The sequence below is a fragment of the Ochotona curzoniae genome, unplaced genomic scaffold (assembly GCF_017591425.1).
Source record: "Ochotona curzoniae isolate NIBS_2020 unplaced genomic scaffold, NIBS_Ocur_1.0 scaffold_4506, whole genome shotgun sequence".
Classification (NCBI taxonomy): Eukaryota; Metazoa; Chordata; class Mammalia; order Lagomorpha; family Ochotonidae; genus Ochotona; species Ochotona curzoniae.
Window position 1 is genome coordinate 45,856,939 of NW_024467119.1, and position 14,209 is coordinate 45,871,147.

Below are 14,209 nucleotides of genomic sequence, written 5' to 3' on the forward strand. Positions count from 1 at the left end.
CAAAACAAGTAAATAAAAAGAATTCAGGTTCTTATTTCTAGGATAGAACCTGGAAGCTTTCCAGATAGGTTCACATTTGGATAACATGCATTTAGGTTATCTAGAAAATTGGTGTACAAACTAGAGTAGTTTAACAATTTGGGTTTTAAAATTGAATACTTACCCTCTAAAATATTGTACCTTATTATTTTCTTTTCACCTGAAATATGTGATTTGTCTAGTACTCACATTTATTTGTTATTTATGTTGACTCTGGGTATTTCTAATGGATTTCACTCAAAGCCACATTAAGATGTTTAGAGCTTCTAAATATTAACAGGATTTTATGGCTTTCTGTGTATCAACCCTCTACTGTAACCTCATGTACTTAAAAATAATAACACCAAACTATAAGGCAAAAACTTACAGGTATGAAAATCAAATATTTTTCCTAAATCTTCTGATAACATATTTTGGTTAATTTCTCAAAGATAAAATTTTCATATTTTCACTTATCCCACTTGATGTCCAAAGCCTGTGCTAATGAAGCTGATTGTCAGTTAAGGTATCCCTGGTTTAATCCGTATCTCCTTTTACATTAAAAAAATTATCTCATTTGAAAGGTAGAAACAGACATAGAAATCTTTCATCTGCTGTTTTAGTCTCCAAACGCCCACAACAGCCAGGGCTGGGCTAGGCCATAGCCAGGAAGCTGGAATTCAATCTAGGTCTCCCATGCGATGACAGGTGTTTAAGCTATCACATGCTGCCTCCCAAGGAATACCTTAGTGCAAGAATGCTGGAGGAGATGTGAAATAGCGAGGACTTGAACCAGGAACTCCAGTATGGAATTTGGGTATCCCAGGAAGCCACAAGCCTGGCCCTATTCAGTTCTTCAAAGCAGTGGATCATGCATTCAAATGAACTGCTACTGAGTCTTATTCTTTTTTAAAAAAATTATTTATTTGGAAGCATAACAGAGAGGGAGGGAGAAAGACAGTGAGATTTTCCAGTTGCTGGTTTACTGCCCAGACGGCCTCAATGGCTAGGACTTGGGCAACACCAAAGGCAGAAGCAGGAGCATCTTCCAGGTCTCCCATGTGGGTAAAAGGGGGCAGGCAATAGGGCTTTAACCGCTTTTCCCAGACTGTTAGCAGGGAGCTGAATCTGAAGAGGAGCAACCATGATACAGATTGGTGTCCATATGGGATGCATTGCACACATTGATTTTACCTACTAAGCTGAAATACTCCCTGGTTAGTTCTTTAAATGATCCTAGATTGTGTGAAGACAGTCTTCAACTTTATGATATCATGGTTTTATAGAAACAATCTGAAAACTGGATACTTTGATGTCATAGTCAGCAAAATTGTATTTACTGCTGCAGACTGATATTTTCAGTCATTGATAAACATGTTGCCTATTAAATGTTTATATTTGTCTTGCTTATTGAGTTTTCTTCTCATTTTTGTAATCTTTTTGTAAATTCTGTAAAGGGCTTTCTTTGTTGTTGTTCCTAAACACCATGTACTTGTATGCTACTGGCTTAAGATCAACATTTTTTGGGTAAGATTTATGGATAACAAAAAGTTTATTATTCTTAAGTCTTAACACATCTAAATATTGCATTCCTTGATACCGCTAAAGCAATCTTTAATTTCTCCTTTTACTCCTGGTGTTAATGTAACTATTTCACGACATATTAGTGTATATTCTTGAGTTAGTGGTAAACAGGAATTGAAGCAGTGGATGATTGCTTGATTCTCCAAGGAATCATTTAATGCCAAATAATCAATTAATGTGAAGTACTGTACTGAAAAATTACAGTGAAATAAGAAATAATTAGAATGCATGTAAATTCTAGTGGATGCTCACACTATAGTCTTCCTCTGTCTCTCTATATATTTATTTCATACAGAGAGGGAGAGACAAAGAGAGAAAGAAAAAAGAGAGAAAGATCTTTCAGCTGCTGCTTCACTTCCAAAATATGACACCTGCAGGGGTTGGGGAAGGAGGAGGAATCCTTATACCTACAAAATGTATCATGGAAAATTATAAAAATAATTTAGAAAATCATATAATTTGATGGAAAATTCAGTTTACTCATATATGGCTGTTTTATGCTAAAAATAGGTGCAAAATATTTAGGTGTGTGCTACAAAACTATTACAAGAATTCTGCTTTTTATAGTGCTCTCTGAATTATATATTAATATTAAGACTTATAAGTACATTTTATGATTAACATGTTATTTGGTACTATCAATTTCGACTGTGTCACCTTATATTCTGTTATCGGACATTTTTGGTTTTAACTATTTTCTTTAGATTCTTTATTTAGTAATAATTTCAATTCAAAAGTAAAGCAAATCTTATATTGTAGCTTTTTGTAACTTTCAGTACTCAAGACTTTACATATATTAGTTTTTTATACCTTTTATGCTAAAATAAAATAGAAAATTATACAAAAATGATGGACTTGTAACTGTTGTTGAAGGACTATACTATTGCTATAATATAGGGGAAAACAGTGGGAGAGGGAAAGGAAAATCCTTGAGCCTAGGAAACTGTATCATGAAAAAAAAAAGAAAAATCATATATGTGGGCTATAAGATCACTTAATAAAAAGTGAAGGATATGAAAATTCTTTGTAGTAGAGAGCAATGCACTACCTGTTTCTTTGCCTTCATATCTAATTGTTATCAAAGATAATGCTGGCATAGGCGCTGTGGCCCAGAGGATTAAGCTGTGTTGTGTGATGTCAGCATCTGCTGGTTTGGGTCTTAGTTGCTCCACTTTAGTCCAGCTTCCTGTTTTATAGGAGGCAACTGATGATGGCTCAGGTGCTTGGCTACCCATGTGGGCTATCTGGATGGTGTTTCAAACTCATAGCTTTGTCAGGCCCAGCTGTGGTTATGGGTATATAGGAAGTGAACCTCTATATAGTAGCTTGTGTTTTTCTCTCTCTCTTTCCCTCTGTCTTTCAGGTAGGTGAATGAATGACTGAATAAATATTTTAAAAGGACAGCATTATGGAGTGGTGGGTGAGGCTGCTGTCTAGGGCATGGGCTGCTCCACTTCCATTCCAGATCTACGCCTGAGAAAGAAATAGAAGATAGCCTAGGTAATTGGATCACCTGACACCCACACAGAAGATGCACTTGGAGTTCTTGGCTCCTGGCTTGCTTGTGATCATCTAGGGTGTGGACCAGCAGATGGAAGATTTTTTTTTCTCTCTCTCTCTGCCTCTCTGTCTCACCCCTTCTTAACACTGCCTCTCAAATAAATAAATAAATAAACAAACAAATAATATGCCAACTGGCAAATCCATTCAAAAAAGTTAATGAATATCAATTGAAAATTAGATACCTCTTGAAGCAATCAGTCCCTTTGTAAACCGAGAAGAGTTTGTTTTGAATGATGGGTCCCTTCACATTATTCAATTTCCTTGTCACAGAGGGTAATTTTTATTTAGATTGCAAACTTACATATTTCTACATGTTAGTGTTAAGTTTATGCTGTATACAGTATATATACTTTTAGAGTTATACTAATAACCCATCTTACCAATCAATCCCCCTGTGGTAGTTATTTCTATTAAAGAACTGTACCTCCTCAAAGGTTTTTGGGCTGGGGGAGTTACTAAGGATGGAAGGATGCATAACCAGGAACAAATATAAAGCAGTAGTGCCTAAAAAACAATAGAGATTTAGACATTAATTAAATGAAAAGACCAATTCTTCAATCATATTAGTATTTCAAAGTAAGTAATAAAATATTGTAGTGACCCAAATAGATTCTTTATATATTGTTTGAGTTAAATTGAATAGATACTGAACATTTCAGAAGACACAGAATCTGAAATTTTGTGATTGAGAGGCATGTGCACAAGAGACCTATTGTAGGTTCAATGAAAACTGGCCTTTTATTCTGTGATCAATCACTAATTTGCTCTGTGACTTTAGCTTTCGGCTTCTCTTTGTGTCAGATTTCTCAGTGGAAATCACAGTCTTGTTAATTTTATGGGTTTCCATTGAGAATGAAAAACCATAAAGTATCTGAAGGTACTTAGAAATTAGTGTAGTGCTACATTATATATATAATTTTATCAGTTGAGTTGTCCTATGTGGTTATTTCTAAAACCAATTAGGTACAGGATACAATTTCGTGTTTCAACAAATTTACTTAGGCTGAGTTCTTCTGACAGATAAAAAAGAAGTGTCAAAAGTGCTTAAATTTCTAAACTTGTAACAAAATATTCCCTTAGTCATATAACTAAGAAACTCTGTAATGCATCAGAAAGAAAATAGCATATCACCGGTGCACACGTAGATTTGTGAGTCTTGGGGGTCAAGAGTGTGATTCTTTTTACAGTCTGCAAAATTAGTGTTTTATAATCCTAAATGAAGAAGTGAAGGATACAACTTAGACTGCTATTAGAAGAAATAAGAGATTTTTGATGGAATCTGCCGAAGACCAGACCATGTACTTGGACCTGTAACTGTGTTTAAATAAGGACATAAAAAAAGTTCTAGTCAGGGTATCAGTGCTCCTTAGAGAAGTATAGAATCAAATTTCTATTTTTCTAATGTGATTTGCAGTATTGTATAAATTGTGGAACAGAGCTTGTTAATTGTATTCTAGGCCAAGAGATAGCAACAGTAATTGGTCATGGCTTTGTAATATTTCTCTGAGAGTTAATGTTCTAATTCTACTTAGTAATAAAGTTAGATTGCTGTTTCTACAGATGTTCAAATTTTCTTATCTCCCTGGTATGCTTTCTTTTATATATTATAGTTAAGTCTGTCAGATCTATACAACAGAAAAACTATTAAAATTATGGTAAAAAACAGTTTATTCTAGAAAAATTGAAAAGGTACAATGTTTCTAGATAATATGTGACTCAATCAACACTTTATTTAAAATAATAGGTAAACTATACTGAATGACATACAGTAATCTATGATGTACAAATTAAAAACATTTTTTACAAGCTTGGCTTGAAATAGTGATATTCAGACTTTTGCAAACCCCACATTCACCTAGAGGGCTTGTTAAAATACAAAATAGTTGGGTTCAATCCCACAGTTTCTGATTCAACAAAGCTACAGTCGACTCTCCAGGCCTGTAGTACAGGTTCTCTGGTGATGCTTATGTGGCTGGTTTGGCAACCACCCTTTGAAAATCACTGACTTGAATGTTGAACAACACTCAAAGCACCGGGAAATAATCCTCTGTTGCCTGACATCTATCTGTAGTAAGGGAGAAAGCGTATGTTTTACTGTAGTCGAATCAAATCCAGGATTGAGTTTTATTTTCAATACTTACTCATTTGAACAAAAATTAGCCTTTCTGAATTTGTTTCTCATCTACTTAGAAAGGAAGAAAACACTTAGCTCAGGGCTCTGTGAAGGTCAAGTGAGAGAATCTGTGTGAAAGCACTTAAATAATATCATATTTGAATATTTGTAAGATATAAAATGTAATCACATCTCTCTTAAATAACTAAAAAAATATGGGATGCATTATTTAAGGAAAATAAATATGAGAAAAGGAAGTATGGCTATATTGTGAAAAAGAAAAATAGTCTAAATTTTATTTTAAGAATTATATTCTTTTTGGTTTTTATACGTTTCATAATCAGCAGCAGTTAGGCAATAAAAGGCATACTATTTACATATCTTGAGTATTAAAATTATTCTGTGTATATATATTTTATCAGTGGTAACTAAACAATATCATAGCTACGTTTTTAAAACCTCAGTTTTGTAATTTTTGTCCATTTCAACACTGAAAACATACTTGAATATTCAGAAATTTATGAAGAATCATTCAGAATAACAATTTTGAGCAAATAAGTGTTAAAAATGATATTGCTTAAATCTCATGGTACTGATATGAGAAGATGCTTTTGCTTAATAAAAAAAATCAACTTCACAAAATACTGGTATACACTATATGGATGAATGTCAGAAGTTTAATATGCTAAATAAAAAGTCAAATACAAAGGAGTGCACACTGTGTACTTCCTTGTGTATCACATTCTGAAAAAAAGAAAAAAAACTACAGGAGCAGAAAGTGATTACTTGTGGAGAGGACTGATTTTAAAGAAACATGGACAAAACTTTCCATGATGGAACTATTCCATATCTTGAAAGTTAATGTGATTATAGCTCTCAATATGATTTCCAAAATCCACCAAAATGTATATTAAGCCATTTACATGCAGTGTTAATATGAATGGGTAGCAATTTGGTCCAGTCTTTTTAGCAGTGGGTTGTTGATTGTTTGATTTAGTCTTGTGTTGTCATTTTACTGGGATGTTCTCTATGTTTGCCTTTGGTTTTGGTGGACGCTGTCCCTTTTTCCTGTTGAGAACAGCTTTAAGTATCGTTTGTAGGGCAGGTCTGGAAGAGGCATATTCTTTGAGCATATATTATTATAGTGGATCAGAAAACAAAATCCATCTATTGTTGCTTATAGGAGACATATCTCACCAACAACAGATCAGCAGAAACTATATCTTATGGATTTTGATGTTGTTTTAAATTTTCATTTCTTCAAAACAGTGATTTTTCTCATATTAAATTCTTCAGTGACTCATAGTTCTTACAGTAACAACATTTTCTTCAAGAAGATTCTTGATTTTCTTTTTCATTTCTTCAGTGATACATTAACCATTTGATAGCATGTTATTTAATTTCATGGGTTGTAAATTTGTATTTTTCTTCCTTTTGTTGATTTTGTTTTCTGGCTTTTTATTTAAGATATGTATAGTGACTGTGTATAATGGAGACTATCATATTCAGATGAGGATAAAATGCAGTATGCATCTCTACTTCCAGACCAAAGATGAACTCCCGATGAAACCATTTACTATATCTTGACAACAGGATGCTGGACTCTCTGCCATTGTCCATGCCTGTAATGTTGGATTTATGACTGTTTTTGAAGAACTATCCTATAGTACTAATACAGTGGAAACAGGGTGTGGGGAGGGATTTTGTGGGTGAGGGATTTTGGAGCAGACGATAAAGGAAATCCCAAGCCTATGGAACTGTATCATAAAGAATTAATAATAGTAAGTGGAGAAAATTGTACATTTTAAATGGGTAAATTTTAATTTTATCACGTGAAGTTATATCTCAGTAAAACAAGAATAATCTAATTCGGTAAAAAGTACTAAATTTATATTTAAAAAGTTCTCCCAAAAGCAAATATTACCTCCAGTATGTAACATAAGCATTGGGAAACTCAGTAGAGTTTCAGTTTAATTCTGCCATTAATTGCTAGAGTGTCTGTATATCCAGCTCAGTGAGAGAATCACAACCTGTAGCCCTTTCTGAAGCTAACTTGATATGCCAAGCTTTAGAGAGATGTGATCGGCAATGACAGTGTGACTGAGGTGGTAGTTTACTGGAGGGGAATATGGTGTCAGTATTTTCCTAGTAGACTTTGGCTGAAAATGGAAAGCGCAAGTGAAATAAATAAGGGCTACAAAAATATTGGGACTATGAAGGACTGATAGGCTGAACTCTGTACATTGCACAGACTTCTCCTCAGGTATCTCTAGTGGGATGAAGAGCAGGAATGTATGATGGCAGTGGCTGTTTCCTGTGAAGCCAGAAGCTAAGGACCCCAAATAATTTATCATGCAGGGCTGTTTGAATGTCTGTCATTTTTAAGCTTCCCTGGGCTTCATTTTAATACTGATTCTTACAGAAACAAGAAGTTTATGGGGGAAAAATTGCACACCACTTTAAGAAAAGGTGCAAAATATTTCTCCTGAGTATGAGTAAATGCCTTTCTCAGCACAAAGTTTTGCTTATGTCTAGGAATTATGCTTTTCAAACATCTTTTAGACATTTAAAAAATAGTCATCTCTGCAAGAAATAAGTTAGAAGTAAACTATATCAGAAAGATGGTGCCCTAAGAGGCTATTTTTCTGGAAGCAATTTATTTTAGAGTTATAGGTACTTATATGGGTTTTGTATTTTTCACGAAATCCTGTCAATCATTTTCTAAACACTTGATTGAATGTTGGCTTAGGAAAGCTAACAACCCTCTTAAACTAACGTCTTTGAGAAAAAAAGAGGTGTCATTAGACTGATATGTGAATATTCAAATTGCATAACATTTACTTAATATTTTAGAGTTAGAAAACACTTTGATAAGATTATAGTGTATTACTGGCTTGAGTGAAGATTATGTGAGCAAATACCATAGAACTAATTTACAGCATTTATGGGAATTTAAAAACTCACTGTGACAAGAATTCATTGTCTAATCATCAAGATTTTTTCACTATTTTGTTCATTATAACATAAAGGTTTCTCACCAGTCTTCTGGGGCCCAATTACCAAGAATTTCGGTAAGCGATCACATGTTTTTTCTTTAGACCAAATGTCTCTGTGGCGTTTGTCATCACAAGGATTCTGGATGGAAGAAGAATGCAGAGGTGTGTTTCTGTGAGCATCCATTGTGTCCTCCTTTTCCCACCTTTTGTCCTTAAAAAGATACCTCATGAGGGGATGCAAACCCTGAAGTGGTATCTCTGAAACTGTTAGATAGCTCCTTTCAGTCCTGAAGTTAATGTCTACTATGCCTGGTAAACAACCACAGAGCGCTGGCAGCTTTTTTATTTTTCTTGCTACTGGCAGTTCTATGTTTAACCTTTTTATTTTTAAGCAGACACTATGCTTCCTGCTAGCCTGAAAGAAGATTCAATCTCCATACTCAGTGTATAACTTAAATATAAGGTGTTTGATTTTTATTCTAAGCAGCTTTGAGCTTTTTTTATGTGCTTCAAAATTCCAGACCCTATGGAATTGTACTATAAAACTCTAAATTTAAAATAATTATATAAAAGCAAAAGAAAAAGCAAAACAAAGGGCTTAAGCTGTGGCCATCGTGAAACCATTTAAAGAGACAGCAAATGCCTTTCCGCTGCCTTCAAAGATTGGTAGTGTACATCTAAAAATATCATTTTACAGACTATGATTCTTAACAGTACCAAATTCTGGTACTAGGATATAATGAAAGTGAAGGAGTGTCTTTTTGTTTTATAATATTTCAAGTATTATAACACTTGCCATGCAACATGTATCTAGGACATACTTCTTTTCAACTCTGAATTGCATATTCTGTCAAAAAGGAGGAAATTATAGTGCCCTTTAATGTTTTTTCAGGATTAGACACATCAGAGCATTTTAAATTTTCATTCAGTTTTCATTGTGGACATATGAAGTTAAAAATTTTATGATTATTTTAATTAAATGACAAATTTCAAGACTAAAAGTTTGGCTGCTATTGTAGAAAAATTAATTTTAAATGTCACTTAAAATAATAATAATCTTAATTTTAAAATAGAATTTTAAGACAGTGAAATTGTACATTTTCCCAGTGGCTAGTATCTATTGATGTTCTATCATAGTTAAGGTGGGACAAGTAAAACCATTATCCAGTATTAGTTCAGTAATTCATAACACCGATTTTATTTATTTATTTTAGTTTGAGAAGCAGAGAGTGAAAGAAATAATTCCCATCTATTGGTTCACTCCCAAAATGCCTGAAATGGCCAGGAGCTGAGCTAGACCAAGGTATGGGGCCAGAAATTCAAAACACTTCTCCCATAGTGTGCATGGCAGGAATCCAACTTGTTGAGTCATCATAACTGCTACTACTAGTGCTAGAACTAGAACTTAGCTATCGTCATAATAGACAGACTTCATAATGACTGTCTTAGCTACTAAGTTAAATACCTTCCCCAACAGCCACCAGTTTCAATTTGGTGTACATGTGTCTGACAGCACACTTTACATATTTCAAATCATTTAATCTCACAAATATCCTATATAATTATTATTCTCATTTTGCATTTAAACTCACATTATGTGTGGCAAAGAGGAAATCAGTTCTAGACATCTGGCTCCAAACATTCTAATTGTTCCTAAGGGTTGCAGATAGAGATTTTTCTGTGACCAATCACAATCTTCAGAAGTAGAGCTCAGTGAACTTCACAGAGTTAAGATTGTGGAAAAAATCTGAAGTATCTTTTTGATGGTAAGCTAGTTACTCCAGAAGACAAATAAATGACATCCAAAGAGAACACTATGCACATATTTGCTAAGATTGTTGATTTCCACTGACCTTACAATGGAAAATTTCAAAGTAGTTCCCTTAATTTTATAAGTCTGTTCAAAATTGGTTTGAGTTTGCTATTTCTATATTTTCTTTTCTCTAAAGAAGCTTAGTGGTTTTTTTTTTTTTCATGAAACATATCCCTCCTCATGTCCCAAGTAATTCCCACTTAATATTTTGGAAAGCTACCAGATTCTGTGGCTGTTGGTCTACTTCATGGTTCAGAAAGAAAGATGTCAATTTTGGGCCCTTCTTCTAGATTCTAATCAGATTTAGTCTTCAGAGAAATAGAAACATGTTTAAGGCTGACCAGCTTGTTACCTGCCTATCATACAACCTGTTTCCTATACTCTAGTCTCCCATCCTATTGCAGATTGCAAACTGATCTTATCCCAGATGAAAATATAACAACCACTGAATCCATCAATGAGCTTTTGTAGTTCTATAATTTCATCATGAATCCCTTATTGAGCTTGCATAATTTAAGATTTAGATTATCTCAGAACTAAAGACACGTTTATAGTATTAATTAATTACTTAAACTGATTATTAAGTCAAATTTTACCTGCCAGAGAGGGTCTTTCTGATCCGGAAAGAGCTCAAAATACTTGTGAGCCAATTGCACTGGCGGTAGAGTCTGAAGTCTCAAGTTGGTCCAGCTCTGTACAAAATTAGCCAGATTAACAAATGTATATAATCCCAGCCGGTCATTCCCATAGTTGGACAAATGGGTCATGAAAATGCTGATCTGCAAAAAGCACATGAACTTTGCTGTGAGTAAGAATTTTAGCAGTAGAGGGCAGTGCAATCTTAGCAAGACCTTTTTCTTCCAAGGTTTTGAAAAAAATTTTTTTCCTCAAGGTTTTGATTCACATTTTGAATATATCTTCATCACTCTCATGATATAAATACATACTTCAAGATGTATTATCAGCAAGATTTAACAAGCATTTTCCTGATATCTTTATTTATTTCATAACAAAAAGAGTTCAATAACAGCTGCATAATTGTGTGGCAACACTGATATTGAATAACACTCTAGATATTATACTCTTGAAATCAACATAATAGCTTTATGATAGGTGGACTACTAGTCATTGGAAGCAGCAAATGATTTCAGGAGGTTGAAATTTTGTAATTTCAATCTACTTGTTTGGGTTTATACTATACCTTCAAGTTAGAGTAGTAATTGATGAATTGTTACTGTTAACATTAACTGAATATCCTTTGATTTGCATTTCCTAGAAGCTGTAATGATAATAGGCTGGTGGCCTAAGGGAAGTTTTGTGTGTGTGTGTGTGTGTGTAAGATTTATTTATGTATTTATTTATTTGAAAAGACAGAGTGATAGAAATGGAGTGGGAGAGGGAGAGAGGGAGGAAGAGAGGAAGAGAGAGAGAAAGATGAGAGATAGTCAGCATTCCAACCTCCGGTTCACTCTCCAAGTGACTCTAACAGTTGGTTATGGGCCAGGCTGATGTAAGGCTCCAGGAGCTTCATCCTGGTCTCCCACATTGGTAATAGGGGTATAAGTACTTGGACCATCTTTTAAAAAATTAATTAATTCCTTTTTTTTTTCATTTGAAAGGCAGAGACAGAGGAGAAGAGACACAAGCTGAGACAAGTCTTCTATTAATTGGCTCCCTCCGTAAATGTCTACAACAGCCATAATTTGCTGTCGTCCTTGGTGCATTAGTAGAAGTTGGATAGGAAGGAGAATCTGGTACTGGAGCTGCACTCCAATTTGGGGTGCTAGCCTTGAAAGCAGTGGTATAACCAGATGTGCCCCAATTCTGGCCCCAGAGAATGTTTTTTCAGTACAATAAATTTATATTCTGTAGGTTTGATTAAGTTGGCCTGGGTTGTATAAAGCATTTTTAAAAAGCTGCTGCTTTAAGTGAATACAGACTTTTTTCATTAGTTTTTGACAAATGGAAAAAAAAATTCTCTGTATGAGACTTTCAATGGCAAAGAAAACCATTGTGGTATTTATAATGCTATAAAAGAGATCATAAAAATAATTCCTGAGATAATAATACTTTCCTACAATACATAATGCTTTGAGAATGGATAGAAACCATTGTTATTATAATAACGATTATAACAGATCATTCATTTTGAAGTCAAAAGAAATATTCAAGGAGAAGATTCATTATGATGAAGTGGCAGTAATGAGAGAAGAAAATGTTATTAAGACTCTATGTAATGAAACCAAAAAAATAATTATAATTTTCAGTAAGAGGAAATAGTAATCGTACATTCCAGGGAACACATTCCTCATGCTTTTCACATGAAAAGCTCTAATTGCGACCAAGATTATTTAATTGTTTTTTCCTCACGCTACCTGAATATATTAAACACTATGGACATTCACAAACAAAATAATTTGTTGATGATTTTAAATGGCTACTGGAATGCCTATTTTGTCATGGAACTGACAGATCCTTCTAAGGCTTTTCCCACATTGAATTTTACTGAAAAAATGAGACTTTTAAAATGAAACCTTCTGGTTATTTATTTATAATAGCTTTAATTACAGAACTCTATTTTTAATCCTACATTTTACCTCCAGAATTACTCACAATAGTAGACTACTGAGAAACTTGATGAATTCATACTTACATTTGAATGATTTTTCTAATATCTGTCATAAGCAGTCTTTTCTTCTTTTATATATTTATATTATCATTGCAACTTAATGACAAGCATTAAATTTTTAAGTTGTTTTATCTTAAAAAAATTAATACAATTAAAGCATTATCTATTTTTCTTTAACTCGGTTAGCTACTAGTTCAGACTTCTTGCTTTTATGAAACACTTTATCTATCTGTGTTATATTTCACTTGAATAGTGTCTGTGTTCGACAGCAAATGTGTAACGTAGGGATGCTGTCTTACCTGGTGCTACTAATGCATATACTTCTAAAACACAGAATATTTTATGTTGTGACAAAGCAGAATTATACTTTCCTCATACATGAGTTTAGAAAATGAAAAAAAATATATTACTCTGTCAAAGATACAGGCAGGCTAATTATCATTAAGAATTAATGATAATGTTTTTGATGAAACCAAATCTGATTTGCAAGAAGTAACATAATATTTATAAGGGAAGTTTAAAAATTTATGCAAAACTGAATTAAAAACTAATTTTGCTACAAAAACTTTTTGAAATACATGAATATGAGAGACCTTCAAAATGTTTATTGAAATGAACATTATGGAATACAGTATGTATGGGCTTCAACCTTTTGTTGATGTTTATGTTTTAATTCCATTTTTGCGTAAATTTTTTGTCATTCCCTCACATATGTTCCTAGATTTAGTCTTGTAAAGCAAAAGCTAATCTAATAGTTCGTCTCTAAGCATGGAACCTTTTCCAGGCTTTCAGTTCTGTTTTTGTATTCTCACTTTAACATAATGCAAAGTTCACCTTAAGCAAGAGGACTTTCAAGCTGACGTGTTTGGAATGCATGTCACCTCATGACCTTTTTAGATGTTGGCCTCAAATCTGGGATTAGTTTTGGGTTTTTAAGGAAACACAAAGCCATAAGGGAATACAGTTTGTCAGGAAATAAACCAATTTTTTAAACTTTTTAAAAAATGGATCCCAATAGTTTGTTTGACATAGGAGGTTCCTCTCTTCTGTTAAATATGTAACCTCTCCAAGTCCTTTATTATTTTTTTAGTTAGGTAAGCATGATTGGTAGGAATGCATATGTAGCAAGAATGTTTTGGTCAAAAACTTAGCTTGCTTTCCAGACAGTGTTTCTTTCTTACCTGTATTCTTACCTATGACATTTACAAAGCCATGTCACTGCTTGGCAAGTGCCTCATCTGACAACAATTTCTGCACAACACAAAAACAAAAAGCTCAAAAAGGTTACCAGTTCAGGGATAAGTAGTTATTAGGCTTTTTTTTTAAAGAAAGAAGATGCCTTTATAATTATAAGGGTTTCAGAACTGAAATTTTTTTGTTGTTCTGTTTAAAAGTAGAATAGGTCAAAATAGCTTACTTTCATAATTAGAAATTTCAGTGAGAAGAAAAGTGACAAGAAAAGTTACAATTTTCCTTTTTAAAAGATTCATTTA

General features: G+C 33.5%; 1 protein-coding gene across 1 annotated transcript in view; it reads right to left on the reverse strand.

Moving 5' to 3' along the window:
* NDST3 (N-deacetylase and N-sulfotransferase 3) overlaps positions 1–14,209 on the reverse strand; it is a 159,451-nt gene that overhangs the window by 17,101 nt on the left and 128,141 nt on the right. The window contains exons 7-9 of the mRNA XM_040966689.1: positions 10,684–10,866; positions 8,317–8,413; positions 3,546–3,669 (exon numbers count right to left, since the gene is read on the reverse strand). Coding sequence (XP_040822623.1) covers positions 3,546–3,669; positions 8,317–8,413; positions 10,684–10,866 — 404 coding nt within the window. The remainder of the gene's footprint in view (positions 1–3,545; positions 3,670–8,316; positions 8,414–10,683; positions 10,867–14,209) is intronic.